Source organism: Zalophus californianus, chromosome 5 (assembly GCF_009762305.2).
Source record: "Zalophus californianus isolate mZalCal1 chromosome 5, mZalCal1.pri.v2, whole genome shotgun sequence".
In the NCBI taxonomy this organism is placed as follows: domain Eukaryota; kingdom Metazoa; phylum Chordata; class Mammalia; order Carnivora; family Otariidae; genus Zalophus; species Zalophus californianus.
In genome coordinates, this window is record NC_045599.1 from 25,456,600 (window position 1) to 25,472,687 (window position 16,088).

General features: G+C 39.9%; 1 protein-coding gene across 2 annotated transcripts in view; it reads right to left on the reverse strand.

The window, feature by feature from the left end:
- MEIKIN (meiotic kinetochore factor) overlaps positions 1 to 14,172 on the reverse strand; it is an 83,325-nt gene extending 69,153 nt beyond the window's left edge. Inside the window, exons 1-5 of one of the 2 annotated variants that reach the window (XM_027604364.1) lie at positions 13,836 to 14,172; positions 13,595 to 13,682; positions 12,885 to 12,972; positions 11,180 to 11,240; positions 3,054 to 3,191 (exon numbers count right to left, since the gene is read on the reverse strand). In XM_027604364.1, coding sequence (XP_027460165.1) covers positions 3,054 to 3,191; positions 11,180 to 11,240; positions 12,885 to 12,972; positions 13,595 to 13,682; positions 13,836 to 13,968 — 508 coding nt within the window. In that variant the 5' untranslated portion in view covers positions 13,969 to 14,172. The remainder of the gene's footprint in view (positions 1 to 3,053; positions 3,192 to 11,179; positions 11,241 to 12,884; positions 12,973 to 13,594; positions 13,683 to 13,835) is intronic. The other variant, XM_027604365.1, reaches the window with a different exon arrangement.
- Positions 14,173 to 16,088: the final 1,916 nt, after the last annotated feature.

Below are 16,088 nucleotides of genomic sequence, written 5' to 3' on the forward strand. Positions count from 1 at the left end.
ACTTTTATACTAGAATTAAGTGATTTTAATACCAGTTACAGTATTTTGTACTTGTATATAAACTTATTGGCAAGTTTTATACTTTTATATGCTTTTGTGTTGCTGTTTTAGTCGTTTGTTTCAACTTGAAGAACTCCCTTTACCATTTTTTTGTAAGGTGGGGCTAGTGGTGAGTAACTCCTTCACCTTTTGTACATGAAATTCCTTATCTCTTCATTTATTTTTTCTCCAAGCTTTTATTTTAATTACATGGTGCTCATCAGGACACATGCACTCCTTAATCCCTACCACCTATTTCACCCATTCCACACCCATGTCCCCTCTGGTAACCAGCAGTTTTTTCTCTACAGTTAAGAGTTTGTTTCTGGGGCACCTGGATGGCTCAGTCAGTTAAGCATCTGCCTTCGGCTCAGGTCATGATCCCAGGGTCCTGCGATCAAGCCCTCATTGGGCTCCCTGCTCCGCGGGGAGCCTGCTTCTCCGTCTCCCCCCTGCTCGTGTTCTATCTCTCACTATCTCTCTCTCTCAAATAAATAAAATCTTATTAAAAAAAGAGTTTGTTTCATGGTTTATCTCTTTTTTTCTGCTTTGCTCTTGTTTCTTAAATTCCACATACAAGTGAAATCATATGGTATTTGTCTTTCTCTTACTTTACTTAGCATTATACTCTCTAGCTCCATCCATGTCTTTGCAAGTGGCAAGATTTTATTCTTTTTATGGCTGAATAATACTCCATTGTTTTTTTTTTTAAATGACAGTGTTGCTGGTTATAGTATTCTTGGTTGACAGTTTCTTTTCTTTCATCACTTTGTATGATTCTACTCCCTTCGGCCAGCAATGTTTCTGCTGAGAAATCCATTGATAGTCTAATGGAGGTTCCCTTGTCCATATCAAGTTGCTTTTCTATTGCTGCTTTCAAAATTCTTTGTCTTTGATGTTTGATAATTTGATTATGAGTCCTGTGTGGATTTCTTTGGCTTGCCTATTCTGAGATTCACTGGGCCTCCTAGGTCTGGATGTGCATTTCCTTCCCCAGATTTGGGAAGTTTGCAGCCATTATTTCTATAAGTAAACTTTCAGACATGCTCTTTCTCCCTTTCCCTCCCTCTACCCCCTTTCTCTTTCCCCTCTCCCCCCTGCCTCCCTCTTTCCCCCTCTTCCTTCTCTTTCCTTTATCCCTCCCTTCTTTCTTTCCCTCCCTCATCTCTTCTCCCTCTGGGACTCCTATGAAGTATAAATTGCTCTGTTTGATTGTGTTCCATGAGTCTCTTAAGCTTTCCTCACACACCCTATTTGTTGTTAGTGGCCAACAGTCATCTAGAATATACCAGGTCCCATCAGCACTCTGAGACAGATGAGACAGAAGCCATTCCCTTAGGCAGCACTCTGAAACAGTCATGAGAGTAGCCAATCCTTTGGGAAGCTCCCAGAAAATGTACATTTCACACACAGTTCAGTTCTTTTTTTCCCTACCCAGGGAGAAGCTGGGACCTGGGGGTTTCCTGCCAATTGTGTGGCAATGTGCTATGGGTAGGGATTATGGTAAGAGAGTGTCTTGAATTTTCCTACTGGCTTTGATGTGGCTGATCTCATACATGCCTGGGATGTAAGAGTTCCTTGACTAGGTTCCAGATTTCTCACAAAAGGAGTTAAGTCCACGTATTACTGTTGAACTGGTGTGTCCACAGGGGAAGGACGGACCAGGCTTCTTATTCCAACATTTTGCTGATGTCACTTCCATATTTTCCTTTGTTCTGATCTCTATGTTTTATATTAGAAGCTTTCCTCAGAGGTCTGGTGATCCTTGTCTCTCTACTCATATTTAAGAGAGAGCTCTAAAAGCCTAAGTGGGATTTCTGTGGCCTAGTTGGGGTTTGTCACAAGTTAACTTCATTGTAGGGTGTTCTTGTCAGTTTCACTGAAGGGCTACCGAGGTCGGTATCATTAGATATTTTCTTTAGGGTTGTTTTCAGATTTGTTAGGAAAGAATCTTCCATTCTCCTGCCCAAAAGGTTCAAGTCTGGGTGCTAGTATTCTAGAAGCTGAACAGAAAAAGGGAATGTTGGGTTGGGATGGCAAAAAGCATTAGGTGAGAAGGTACCACAATTCACAATGTACACTTCATTTAGTTTCCCCTCTTCATTCAGTACAGTATCTGAAACAGTTGGCTTTTTCTATATAATAAATAACCCAAATCTCATTGACATAAAATGAAAACATTTATTTCTTATTCCTATGTCTACTGGTTGGTTCAGGCAGGTCTGCTTCAGATTACAAAACCGCTGATCAGCTGGGGCAGCTCTCTGCAATCTGCGGGTTGCCGGAGACTGTTCTGTTCCATAGTTCTCATTCTGGGGTCCCCACAGGAAAAGCAGAAGCTAATTAGGATATATTTTTCTCACAATGTTAAAAGTGTAAGAGGACAAGTCCAACCATTTAGGCATATTTCAAAGATCCTCTTCTGTTTCATTCACTGGTATCCTATTGCCCAAAGCAAGTCACATTTCCATTGCTTTTCCAGAGCCAAAGAGGGAGAGAGTACACCCCACCCACTACGAGGATATGGTAAGGGTGTGGATATATAATATTACCACAGGGGAATGAGTATTTGGGACCAACATTTCAAAATATCATAGATCCTTCCTATTAACAGTGCCTAGTATCCTCCAATCCATAGTTCCTCTGTTTCAGAACATCCCAAAGAATAAATCTCCAGGTTCCGTTAGAGTAAGAAAGTAATCACCACATCTTTCACATTTCAGATATACCTTTTTACAAGTATTGGTGCAGCCAAATTGTGAGCTTCTCTGGGATACTATAGATCAAACTGGCTTATTTCTGGGGCATTCCCCTAGTATCTTCATCCTTTTCTTATCTGGTAGCTTTTAATGCATAGTCCTATGATCGAGCATGGAATACAGTAGTGGGCAGGGGAAGGAGGTTTTGGTGAGGAAGACAAGCACACCTCAAAAGGAATATTATTCATTGGAGGATTTGTGGACAAAGGAACAATTTCTATATGGGTCAGCTAAAGGTTGAGATTATTTTCTCACCTAAATAATCTGATCCTCTGAAGAGTTCAGGTGATGGGAAACTACTTAAACTCTCTTCAAAACTCTTGTATTCTGTGTAAGAGTCTGTGAATGAATAGCTCAGAAGAGAACTAGAAATACCATGCTGCACACTTAGTCCTATAAAATAAACAAACAAAAAGAGTAAAATGTTTCAATAGTAAACAGACTCAAAATCCTAGGAATTCCTATTTGTAGAAACATACATGCAGTTGTATACAGAGAATGTAAAATTACTTATACAAACAACTGAAAAGGCATACTATTGTACACCACTTTAACTTCAACCTTAGAAAATATTCTCGTTTTGATGTAGAGAAAGTATTATAATCTTTTTCCATTGCTTTACCAAGTTTCATAATTTATTTCTTCCCTTCCTTTGGTTCAGTTGTGATTTTTGACCCCAAAATGCAAGTTTTACATATAAGTAACCCATAATTGTAAACTAACTAGCTGAGAAGAAAAAGTAATTCTAGTTATTCCATTTAAAAAACAGTGAGTTTAAACATAGACAAATAGATCAAAGGAATTCAACAGAAAGCCCAGAAATGACTCATACTTATATGAGCAACTGATTTTTTTACCAAGATGCAAAGGCAATTCTGTGGAGAAAGGACACTGTTTTAAACAAATTACCTTGAAGCAACTGTGTATCTATATGCAAAAGCAAAACAAAACAAAAAACCTGCATTCATACTTTCCATCATATAAAAAATTAATTCTCAATGGGTCATTGACATAAATGTAAATCGTAAAACTACAAAGGGTCTAGAAAAAAAAAAACGAGGAGAAAATCATCATTACACTGAGGTAGGCAAAGATTTCTTATAACACTAAGATTAACAATAATAATAGCAATGATCATTAAACTTCATCAAATTTGGGGCACCTGGGTGGCTCAGTCCATTTAAGTGGCTGCCTTTGGCTCAGGTCATGATCCCAGGGTCCTGGGATTGAGCTCCCTGCTTAGCAGGGAGCCTTGCTTCTCCCTCTCCCTCTGCCTGCCTCTCTTCCTACTTGTGCTCTCTCTCTATCTCTCTGTTTATTTGACAGAGAGAGACACAGCAAGAGAGGGAACACAAGCAGGGGGAGTGGGAGAAAGAGAAGCAGGCTTCCCACTGAGCAGGGAGCCCGATGTGGGGCTCGATCTCAGGACCCTGGGATCATGACCTGAGCTGAAGGCAGATGCTTAACGACTGAGCCACCCAGGCACCCCAATAAATAAAATCTTAAAAAAAAGCAAAAACTTCATCAAATTTAAAACTTCCCTTTGAAAGAGACTGTTAAGATGAAAAGACAAGCCACAGATTAAGAGAAAACATTTGCAAATGGATTGGAATCCAGAATATAAATAATTCTGAAAACTCAATAAGAAGAAAACAAACCTTTCAATAAGGGGCAAAATATTTGAACAGAGAATCTCCCAAACTAAGAGGTTTTAAAGTTATCCCTGTGAGAGTGAACTACAATGAAGAACTTTCATATAAATGATAGAGATAGAAATTAATACCAAAACTTAAGAAACAGGTTTAGTAAGAAAAGGGAAAACATAGTCTTCTCTAGTCAGCATTTATTAAACACTTTCAACTGAAAAAAAGAGATGTTAACAATAAATAAAAACTGGGCGGAAGGGGTAAGGGATAAAAGGAGAGCATGACTCTGATAAACTTACTTTTCCTGCTGGGGTGCTGACTTTATAGCCCATCTCTCATCATCCATTACCTACCTGAGACAACTAACTCTTTGTCCTTCCTACTTTGACCTCACCACATCTTTCTCTTCCACTCCAACGCCATCCTTAAAGTTGACAATTATTTCCTATCTGTCCCCCTCTTCCAACCACCACTCAACACTTAAATTGATTGACCCAATCTAACCTCCTCTTCACCACATCAGATGTCATGGGTAAGTTATCCCTCTGAGCATCTTTTGTTTCTCCTACTCCAAGTGCCCTAGAGTGTCTTGTCCCTGTCCTCACTACTTTTTAGTCTTCTTACTCTGTCTTCATCCTCCCCCCGCCCACATGTTGTTACATCTCTCTTGCTTTCCAGCTTTCAAAATGTCATGAACACCACACACAGTAGAGCCATCCCTTCCACCAAACCCCAGAACTCAAGCCAGGCTCAGAAATTAGGAAAACCCCACACTCACCATGTGCGTAGTTGGGTAGAGAAAAGAATAAATAAATATTCATGATTATAGCAGTGGAATGATGTTCCTGGAGTCACAAGTTAGAAATGTAAATGCATTTAAAGTCATATTTATATCAGGGGCACCTGGGTGGCTCAGTCGTTAAGCGTCTGCCTTTGGCTCAAGTCATGATACCAGGGTCCTGGGATCGAGCCCCACATCGGGCTCCCTGCTCAGTGGGAAGCCTGCTTCTCCCTCTCCCAATACCCTGCTTATGTTCCCTCTCTTGCTGTCTCGCTCTGTCAAATAAATAAATAAAAGCTTTAAAAGTCATGGGGCGCCTGGGTGGCTCAGTCGTTAAGCGTCTGCCTTCGGCTCAGGTCATGACCCTAGGGTCCTGGGATCGAGCCCCACATCGGGCTCCCTGCTCGGCGGGAAGCCTGCTTCTCCCTCTCCCACTCCCCCTGCTTGTGTTCCCTCTCTCACTGTCTCTCTCTCTGTCAAATAAATAAATAAAATTTTTTTAAAAAATCCTTTAAAAGTCATATTTATATCAAATTTTACCATTATATATATGTATACACACACACACACACACACACACACACACACACACAAAGTCAAACTGTTCTATAAGGCTTGTAACCAAACGGCAATCTCTTGTCTCATACCACCCCATAATTCCCTAATCTCCAGAGACTACTTTCAACTTTACTAGCTGTTTCTTCTAATACCCCCTTTATATTTCTAAATTAAAATGTATTCAACAATTCTATTATGACTGCTCAAATATATTTATACCCAAGCCATATACTAATGTTTTATTTCTGACTTCATGTTTTTATTTTTTAAGAATGCTTTTTGTTCTCTAGCTGCTCCTTTTCATAGTAGCCCATACTTTTATCATGGATACATATTTTCATTATCTTCAGGATTATTACCCACCACGTTCTAGCTTCTGGAATTGCTCTTGAGAAACTCAATGCCATTCATATTCTTCACTGCTTATTTGCAATCAACAATTTTTTTTCCTGGAAGACTAAAGGATTTCTCTCTTCATCCTGAGGATCTTTAAGTTACACTGTGTTGTACCTTGGTATGGGTCTTTTTTCATTCATTGTGATGGGAAATTGGTGGGCTCTTTCATTATATATATTCATGACCATTCTTAATTCTAGAAAAATTTCTAGCTTTATGTGTTTAATAATTTCCTTTCTGTTTACTCTATAATGCCTGGGTCTACTATTTTTCAGATGTTAGAATGTCTGAACTCAACTTCTCATTATTTTTCTTTTTAAAATAGCTTTATTGCAATACAACTCATATTCCATAAATCACCTTTTAAAGTATACAATTTAGTGATTTTTAGTATACTCACAATTGTGTCACCACTGCTACTATCTTTATCTTTTATCTTCTGGTGTTTGTTCAACTTTTAGAATATTTTCTTAAATTCATCATCTAAACTTTCACAGAATGTTTTATTTCTGACTTCGTGTTTTTATTTTTTAAGAATGCTTTTTGTTCTCTAGCTGCTCCTTTTCATAGTAGCCCATACTTTTATCAGGGATACATATTTTCATTATCTTCAGGATTATTATTTCATTATCCTGAGGATAATGAAAACATGGTTTTTAAATTTTTTTTCGTTGCACTGTCTGTGTCCTTCAAGCTTCTTTTCATGTGGTACCATTTATTTTAAATGCTTTCATTAAATGCCTTGTAACTCTTGAATGTTCAAGAATGAGGCACTAAAACGTTAATTGGAAACTCTAGATTCATGAGTGGGGTTTAGGAAGTAGTGGGCTTCACAGAAGGGTATTTAAGATAGGGACCAGGTCATTACTGCCAGAATATAGGTCTCCTTCTGGTCAGAGAAGATTCCAAAAGCAGAATCCTCTAGTCTCCTAGTTGGGAAGTATTTTCCTGAGTGGCATAAGGTGGGATAATGGGCCTAAAAGTTATACCACTAAGTACACAAACTTTGGTTAATTCCCTTCCCTCCTCCCTGCACCCCTACTAATTTTTAATACAGCATCCCTGAGTCCAGATCCTCTGCTTCAATGTATCTGGACTGTCAAGGTAGGAAAAAGAGTAGTTGCCTAACCACACAGTGCTGGGGAAGGGATCAAAGCATCTAACCACTACTTTTAAAGATTTCCAAAAATCTTATTCTCAACACTATCTGTACACATTTCTTCAGGAATATATGATGCCTCTAATTCCTGAAACTATAGCCTGAATCAGTTTGGTTTCTTCGTTTGTCCTTACTCTAGGCATCTAGTCTGTTATTTTTTCCTTCTCTCTTGGGAAAGGGAGAAGTAAATGTCTATGTTCAATCTTCCACACTAAATATAAAGTCCTGAATTAATTTTCATCATGTTGCAAAATTACTACATTCCAAGATAGAATTAAAATGGTTATTTATATATTAAATAGAAATCTGTAGGCTGTTCAAAACCTAACCATTTACATATTAATATGGGAAAAAGTATTCCAGGTTTCAAATATCAATCAACAAATGATGTCTTAGAATACAACCAGTTTGCAAATTAGAGACAGTCTATTCTCTATTTCCTTCTATCTTTTACACATCAACTTGATAAATCTAGTAACCAAGGACATATATTGTGTATTTAAACTACAATTTAAGAAAATAATAATTATGGTTAGTTTATTTTCTCTAATAAGAGTATAAAACTCACTCAAAAGTATTTGAAATTATATTATGTCCCAAACATGGGATAGGAACATAAAAGGTAGGGCTTATTCTCAATGGCTTTAGAGCCAAGAGTAACAAAAGCAATAATACTGCTGTTTTGAGTCCTAACAGAAGTATACAAAGAGTACCACAGAATTCCCAGGAAAGAACAACTCACATAGAAAGAGAGAAGAGGGGTCAAGAGAGTTCCCAGTAGGGACAGCACCTGATTTTTTTTTTCTTGAAGAACAAGTACAAGTTAAACAGGTAAAGAGGGGAGAAGGAAGGAAATGCATTTGTTGAGCACCTCCCAAGTTCTTTTGTACTATATTCTGGGAAATATTTCTCTATTCTATTTTCTAGCCAGCTAATTTGATTTTGAGCGGAATTCATTTCAATATTTGGATCATTTTCTGAGTTTTTAAATTTGATGATATGTTTAGTTTCTAGGGACTACAGTTTTTATTAAAACAGATTGTTATATTATGGATCCAGTGGACTCTTGTCTTTTTTTTTAATATTTTATTTATTTATTTGAGGGAGAGAGAGCACGAGCAGGGGGACAGGCAGAGGGAGAAGCAGACTCCCCACCGAGCAGGGAGCCCGATGCAGAGCTTGATCCCGGGATGCTGGGATCATGACCTGAGCTGAAGGTAGACGCTTAATGACTGAGCCACCCAGGTGCCCCGGGTTTTTTTTCTTTTTTTTTTTTTTTAATGTTCTATTTATTTATTTGACAGAGAGAGAGAGAGAGAGAGAGAGAGTGCACAAGCAGGGGGGGAGCAGCAGGCAAAGGGAGAAGCAGGCTCACTGCTGAGCAGGAAGCCCAGTATAGGGCTCTGTCCCAGGACCCTGGGATCTTGAGCTGAGCTGAAGGCAGACGCCTAACCAACTGAGCCACCCAGGCACCCCGGCCTCTTGTCTTTAAAGAGATATTTAAAGTTTTTGCTATTTCTCAGGTGTTAGTTATCCTATTTGCTCGATTTGTTGCCTCTCTTCCATGCCACTGGTTTTTTTTTTAATTTTTTATTGTTATGTTAATCACCATACATTACATCATTAGTTTTTGATGTAGTGTTCCATGATTCATTGTTTGTGCATAACACCCAGTGCTCCACGCAGAACGTGCCCTCTTTAATACCCATCTCCAGGCTAACCCATCCCCCCAGCCCCCTCCCCTCTAGAAACCTCAGTTTGTTTTTCAGAGTCCATCGTCTCTCATGGTTCGTCTCCCCCTCCGACTTATTCCCCTTCATTCTTCCCCTCCTGCTATCTTCTTCTTCTCATGCCACTGGTTTTATTCAAAGGTTTTGCTGCTCCTGGCTGTCTGTTCATATCTCTACTTGAGAATCTTTGCTTGTATAGCAGTGCATATAAATTCTGAAACAGCAGCCTACTTCTGGAGGCTTTTATGAGTGTTGAGACATTCTGAGAATCTGTGTTCTGCACAGTGATGTCCTCCTGTATTTTCTGGGTATTATAGGTTACATGGAGCACCGTCCTAATTGTCTGGCTAGTGTCCACACCACAAGCCTCCATTATCAGAAATCCCACTTCAGGGGCGCCTGGGTGGCTCAGTCAGTTAAGTGTCTGCCTTCAACTCAGCTCATGATCCCAGAGTCCTGGGACAGAGCTCTATACGGGGCTCCCTGCTCAGCAGGGATTCTGCTTCTGTCCCTCTTCCTGCTCCTTCTCTCTCATGTGCACATGCTCACTCTCTCTCTCAAATAAATAAATAAATAAATAATCTTAAAAAAAAAAAAAAGGAAAGAAATCCCACTTCAGAGAGTCATACTACGTCTTTATCCCGGGTTAACAAGCATAAGCATAATCTATCTCTTTCACCTTTTTCTCCCTCTGCTATCCTTGTGGCAATCTGGAGTTACTTCAGACTCTCTTCTGCTTCTCACTCCAGGCCCAAAATTGACACTTAGGAGCCAAACCCTTAGTTCACTTTGCTTAGTAGTTCCCAGGGCTTATGCTGGCAGCCAGCATTGTAAGGCCAATGTTTCCAATGTAAGAAAGGGACGAGGAGGAGGAACCAGGCCACATAGTTACAGAATGTAGTGTTTAATCCATCACCTTGATAATTCCTTCGGAGTCCTTTCTATTACAATTTTTTTTTTTTTGCATTAATTGACCAACTGTTTCAAATGTTTCTAGAGCTATTCTTACCTCACAGTGGTTGTTCTCTGCTCTTCAGATATTCAGCAGTCTGATCTCATCTGCTTTTAAGAATTCCTTAGTATTTCTGGTATGCTAATGGCATCCTTTCTTATTTTTAAAAATAACTTTGATTATACCAATATGTAGACAGCTCATAAATTTCTATCAGCAGCGCTCCATATCCAACTGCCTATTTGGCATTCTACTTAATCATTTTTAAAGTACCCATAACTTAATATATTAAAAACATAATTTATGATCTTTCCCTCAAACAAGATTTTTTTTTCAGTAAATGGCACCTTATATCCAGTTATGCAAGCCAGAAACAGATGTCATCTTTGATACCTCCATCTCCCTCGTTCTTCATTTGCCAAACTGTCAGTTTCACTTCCTAAAATTGTCATGAATTATGCCCACTTCTTTCCATTTCCAATGTCATCTTTTAGTACAAAGTGCCATCATTTCCCCCTAACCTACTGTAATAACCTCCCACCTGGTCTACTTGCATCCATTCATGCTTATTTCCATACCACAGCCAAGGTGATCATATATTTTCCTAAGGAAGACTTCAGTGGCTTCTTGCTGCTCCAAATATAACACCAAAATCTTTGACATAGCCTACAAGGTTATGCAAGGCCTCTCTCTGTTCAACCTTGTCTTATTATTGCATTTCCCCTCCTCTCTGTACTACAGCCACACTGGCTTTCTTTCAGTTCACTGAACTCAGGAGGCTTAGTGCCATATTAGGGTCTTTGCACATGCTGTTCTCTCTGCCTGGATGGCTCTTAACTCATCTCCTTGCATAGTTAATTTCTCCTTTTCTTCCTATCTCAATTCAATTGCTATTCCCTCATGGAAGCCTTCCCTAAACTCTCTAATTAAACTCAGTTATGCTCAAGTCAATCTCTTTTGTAGTATTTATCTCAATTTTAATTTACTGGTGTGTGCTTGAAGGCTTTGAGGATGACGTCCATTGTACAGGCAGAAGGATTCACCTTGGACTAGGAGAAAGACACCTCTTCCACTGAGATGGGAAGATGAGGCAAAAATACAAATGGATGCTTATATTTGTAAGAAACAAAGCTGAGGAGTTCACATCTGACAATCTTACCTGACACTAGCTCACTATTGGATGAACTACAGTCAACCTGGAGGTCATCAGTCACTGACTCCTAAGGGAAATAAGAATTAAAGATATAGCACAAATTATGAGACTGAACATTTTCATATTATAATATTACATCACATTCATTTGGTTATTTTGAAAATAAAAACTAATATCAACTTTTGTGTATCAGTTTCATATGTAATAGATTCTTTCAACCTACTAATCACAGATGTAATCTGGTATTTAATATTAAATCTAAAAATAAATATTAAAATATAATAACGTGGACGTATTTAGAGTCAGCAATGTACTAGTCAACTAACTACTGTGGGATAAACCAGCAACTAGAAGTTAAAGGTGAATATTTTTCTGATCCCCTAGGTAGGAAGGGCTCTTCTTTCTCTAAATATGAAAGCAATATAAATGAAAAGACTGATGAATCTAAAATATCAGAAATATGACTAAAGGCAAACAAAAAAATATAAAAATATTTGTTATATGTGTGTATAAAAGTGTAACTATCTTCAATATGTAATGAATAAGCATTTCACAAAAAAAGAAACACAAATGGCCAATGAGGAAAAAAAGTGTAAACTTTACTAGCATTCAGAGAAATGCAATATCAAATAAATGCTACTTTTCATCTATCAAATACATGTATTTTTTTCCTTTTTTTACATTTAAATTCAATTAGCCAACATATAGTACATCATTAGTTTCAGACGTAGTGTTCAATAAAATATATGTACTTTTTAAGTATCAGGTAAAATGGTGCCAAGTGGCCAACATGAATCAAACTTTAAACATGATCCAATCTCAATCCTCCAACCACAGGAAAATAGTTATATAAATTACAGTATATTTATCTAAAGACAAAGCAGTATATTTAGCTAAAGACAAAGCACTATTTAGACACTAAAAATCATATTTTTGAAGGCTATTTAATGTTAGAGGAATATACAATAACAATTTCTAAATTGAAAAAAAGGGCACAGAAAAAAGGAATGTAAAGAAATACAAAAAATTTAGAAGAAACTTTTTAAACACTTTTTTTTTTTTTTTTGCATAATCTGAAACATCCACAAGGAACACTTAACACTGTTAAAATCTGGGGTAAAGCATTTTTAAAAAATGCCTTTTGTTGAAACTGCCCTCCCCCAAAACACATGTTTTAGAGAGATATGTAAGCAAAAGCTCTGGAACATGACTACTTAATGCTAATGGTAGATGAGTCACAAGCAATTTTTTAAAATCTGAGTTTCTCCAAATTACTATGTATCTTTAAAATATTGTACAGAATCCATATTAAATACAGTAGGTCAAGAAGTTATATAATATTCTAATGGTAATGAACACTGTTTCTAATTAATGGAAATTCAAATGAGAATGAAAATGGCTTTAAAATGGTTTAAGTGCTACTAAACGTAAGGGAGTTACTAAGAAAAACTTAACAGATACCTGTTTCATAGAAAATTAGTGAGTAACGGGCATTTCTCAAATTTTTGTCAACAGAAATTAAAAACAAACAAAAAATATGACTATGAATCCACCAGACTTGGAAATTCCAGACCCTGTCTAAAGAGAAAACACCCACGTTTACAAAAACGCTCGGAAGCTAATCCTGATTACACTTTAATCTGGAGGCGCATCAGTTACCATTGGTCTCTGCTTTAAGTATATCCAAGGTCCGTAAGAGAAACATACATACACTCAATGGAGCAATCTTCTCATCCGGAGGTTCTTCATTAGTGCTATTTTCTTGCAGGCTTTTCTGTCCTGTAACTCTTAACCGAGCGCTAACAAACAAACAACGCAATTAATTTGCATGGTCTGGATTTGGCTCTCCACATCTCCGTTCACAGTTCACACTGTTCAGAATCTTAAAGGCTATTTGGGGACAGCATTAGGAAAAAGTAGACTCCAGTGCGTTAATTGTACCAATATTCGCTGGTGCTACGAATGCTTTCCTGAAGGTTTTATCTCACTTGCTTTTAGGTAAGTTGGCAAAACTGCTCTTTTAAAAAAAAATTTTTTTAAATAAATATTTCCAGGGGCACCTGGGTGGCTCAGTCATCTGAGCTCCCACTAAAGATTTCGGCTGAGGTCATGATCTCATGGGTCCTAGATCAAGCCCCTGGGGCTCCGCACTCCCCCAGAGAGTCAGCTTGGGAGTCTCTCTCCCTCTGTCTGCTCTCTCTCTCCCTCTCTCTCTCAAATAAATAAATAAATCTTTTAAAGAAATAAATAATCTTTCTTAAGTCAAATTTCTGGGTCTATGTCCCAACAGGAGCCAAATCGTAAATAGTATTACACTTATTTTCTTCCTTGACTCTTAGAAGGAGAGGCTATAGGCGGAAAAGGAGGACTGACGTTTTGAGGAGGCAGAAGGCATGGGCTTGGCCCTAGTGGCTTACGCACCTTGGTGGCCTAGAACCGCTAACTCCCTGCCCACTGCTCTCTGCTTTCTCTGAGATCTTCTGCAAACGGTGCGCTTTTCCTTTCAGGCCTAAGAGAGGACGGCATATTTCAGGGCAAAGCCCTGGAGGCCAGCTTGCTGCGCTCGGGTGTCCCTGGGCCCAGGCCTAGTCACCACCCTACCCCCCCGCCCTTCGCTCGCCCACCCTGGGCCTGCTCCACAGGCTTGCCAGTCCGGGCTTACGGTGCGCAGAGTGCCTTCTGCCTGGACCTGGGGGGGCCTCTGCCTTCGCGGTGGGGCCTAGGTCCGGCGTCGGGGTTAGGTTGAGCCTCTGGCCGGCCCGCTTCTTGCGGGTATAGACCCTTAGTGACCACATTGCCACCCCACCCCCACGGCCTCGGGGACCTCTTGGGCCTCCACAGCCTGTCTCTTCGCCTTCCTGAGGAAACAAACTACAGTCTGAGTGCGCCCGCGTCCCGGCAACGAAGCTGCCTGCAGAGCAGTACGTCAGGAGGCGGGCGAAAAAAAGATAAAAGCCCACAGCCCCAACGCCTGACTGACTGGAGCCTCCCGGTGCGCTCCCGCCCTTTTTTTTTTTTTTTTTTTTATCTCCACCAAGCTGCGCGATGGCTTCTGGGAAGCGGAGTAACGAGGAAGATGCTCCGCCCCCTTGAAGAAGGCTCCGCCTTCCTGGAGGTGTGGCGTCCGGGTATTTGGCAGTGGGCCCGCGTGGTTTCCTGACCCGTGGCGCAGACTCACCTGTTTCTCACCTGAAGGGAAGCTAATGGGGAAGAGCCTTTTCGTTAACCAGGAGGTTGCTCCTTTGCTTTCATTTTTTCTTTAGTGTGATGGGCCCGCCACGTGCACGCTACTGATGGCTCAGCCCCTCTCCTTATAACATTGCATTTAAGCCTTGGTAATGGAGTTTTGGGGTCCGAACATAGGGAATCTAGCAGGGGAGGCGAAAGGGGGACGGTGGCGGCGGGGCGTCACCTGACTCAGTGCGGGAAGATGAGACAGGTACGAAAGTACATTAAACCAGGAGAGAATATCCTCCTGAGCAATGAGCTTTAGTTCCGGGGCCGTGGTATTTGAGAGTCTGAGCATTCGAAGATCTTGGTTTCAGGATATTTCTTCTTAAGGATAGTGGAATCCCTTAGCCCCTGCCCAGGAGCTATCTCGTGGACATCTGGGCAGCTTTATGGTCAAGGTAGACAATTTCTTACCTCCTACCGTCTTGGGGCTCAGTTCGCTTGCTCTGCATCAGTGCAGGAACGTAGGAATGACCTCCCTCTCTCCATACACTGGTTGAACCATCTGGCTGCATCTGATAAACATACTGTGCACATAATAACCATCTTCCTATTTAAAAAAAAAAATTTCACAACATTAAAAAATGCATCTGTAGAGATAAAATTACAAAAACTCAGAAGACTTTTTTTGTGATGCTCCAATATTGTATGTGTGACTATAGCACACATACAGCCACAATATTTTCACAATGAAATCACTCTAAATTTTTTAAAATTTAGAATAGCCTCATAGAAAGTCACGACAGTTGATTCAATGTATAAGTAATCACTAAAACTTATCTTTGTAAAGAACAGAAGGAGGGTATTCTTACCTAATTAGACACAGTGCTTTGAGTCCCTGAATCAATACTTACTCAGCACCTTAGTCTGTGTTAGACATTGTGGTAGGTTCCGGGGATACAGAGGTGTGTTAGAAATGGTCCTTCAGTCTGGGATCTCATTGTGTTGTTGCAATACAAAGCAATGATCCTATTTCAACCTCCTTTCTTTAGGTATATCCATAATATGCTGACAGGCAGTCTCTAGTATACAAGTCAGGTCTCCAGGCTCTCCTCTCTCCCTTTGGGGGCTGTTGTGAAAAAACTTGGGAGTTCGTAAATGACCTGTAGGAGGTCTGGGTCCTTCCATGCCCTACACCTAGAAATGGAAGAAACAATGAAAAAGGAAAGCAGCTTAAAGCAAAAGCTGATCTCTACTTTGGTGGCCCTATAGAGGTCTGTCTCCTCTACTGCTCTGCCAGTAGAAATGCCATCAAGTAAAGATTTATGGGAGTTACTACATAGGGTTTCAAAACTGGAAAAACTTTGGAATGATTTCTTGAGCCAAAAGAGGTCCTTGGAGATAGTCTAGTTGCCTCCTCATTTTGCAGCTGAGGAAACTGCAGCCTAGTGAGGTTCATTATGACAGGTGATAGGCATAGGTGGCACGAGTCTGCTGGCATTTGGCTAGTGTGTTTGTCGTGACCCCGTTCCTCCTAACACATGGTTGGGCAGGGGGTAGGGGGAGCAAGGAAAGGAGTTCGAAGCCCTTGGTAGCAAGGGGATGAAAGAGACTACAAACAGACTTGGTCTGTTTAAAGCTTCACCCAGAACCAGGCTATAAAAGGGAAGGAGATGTGAACCATACAAAAGGATGAGGTGGGGCGGACACATCTCAATTCAATTATCTCTCTGTCTCCCCCCAT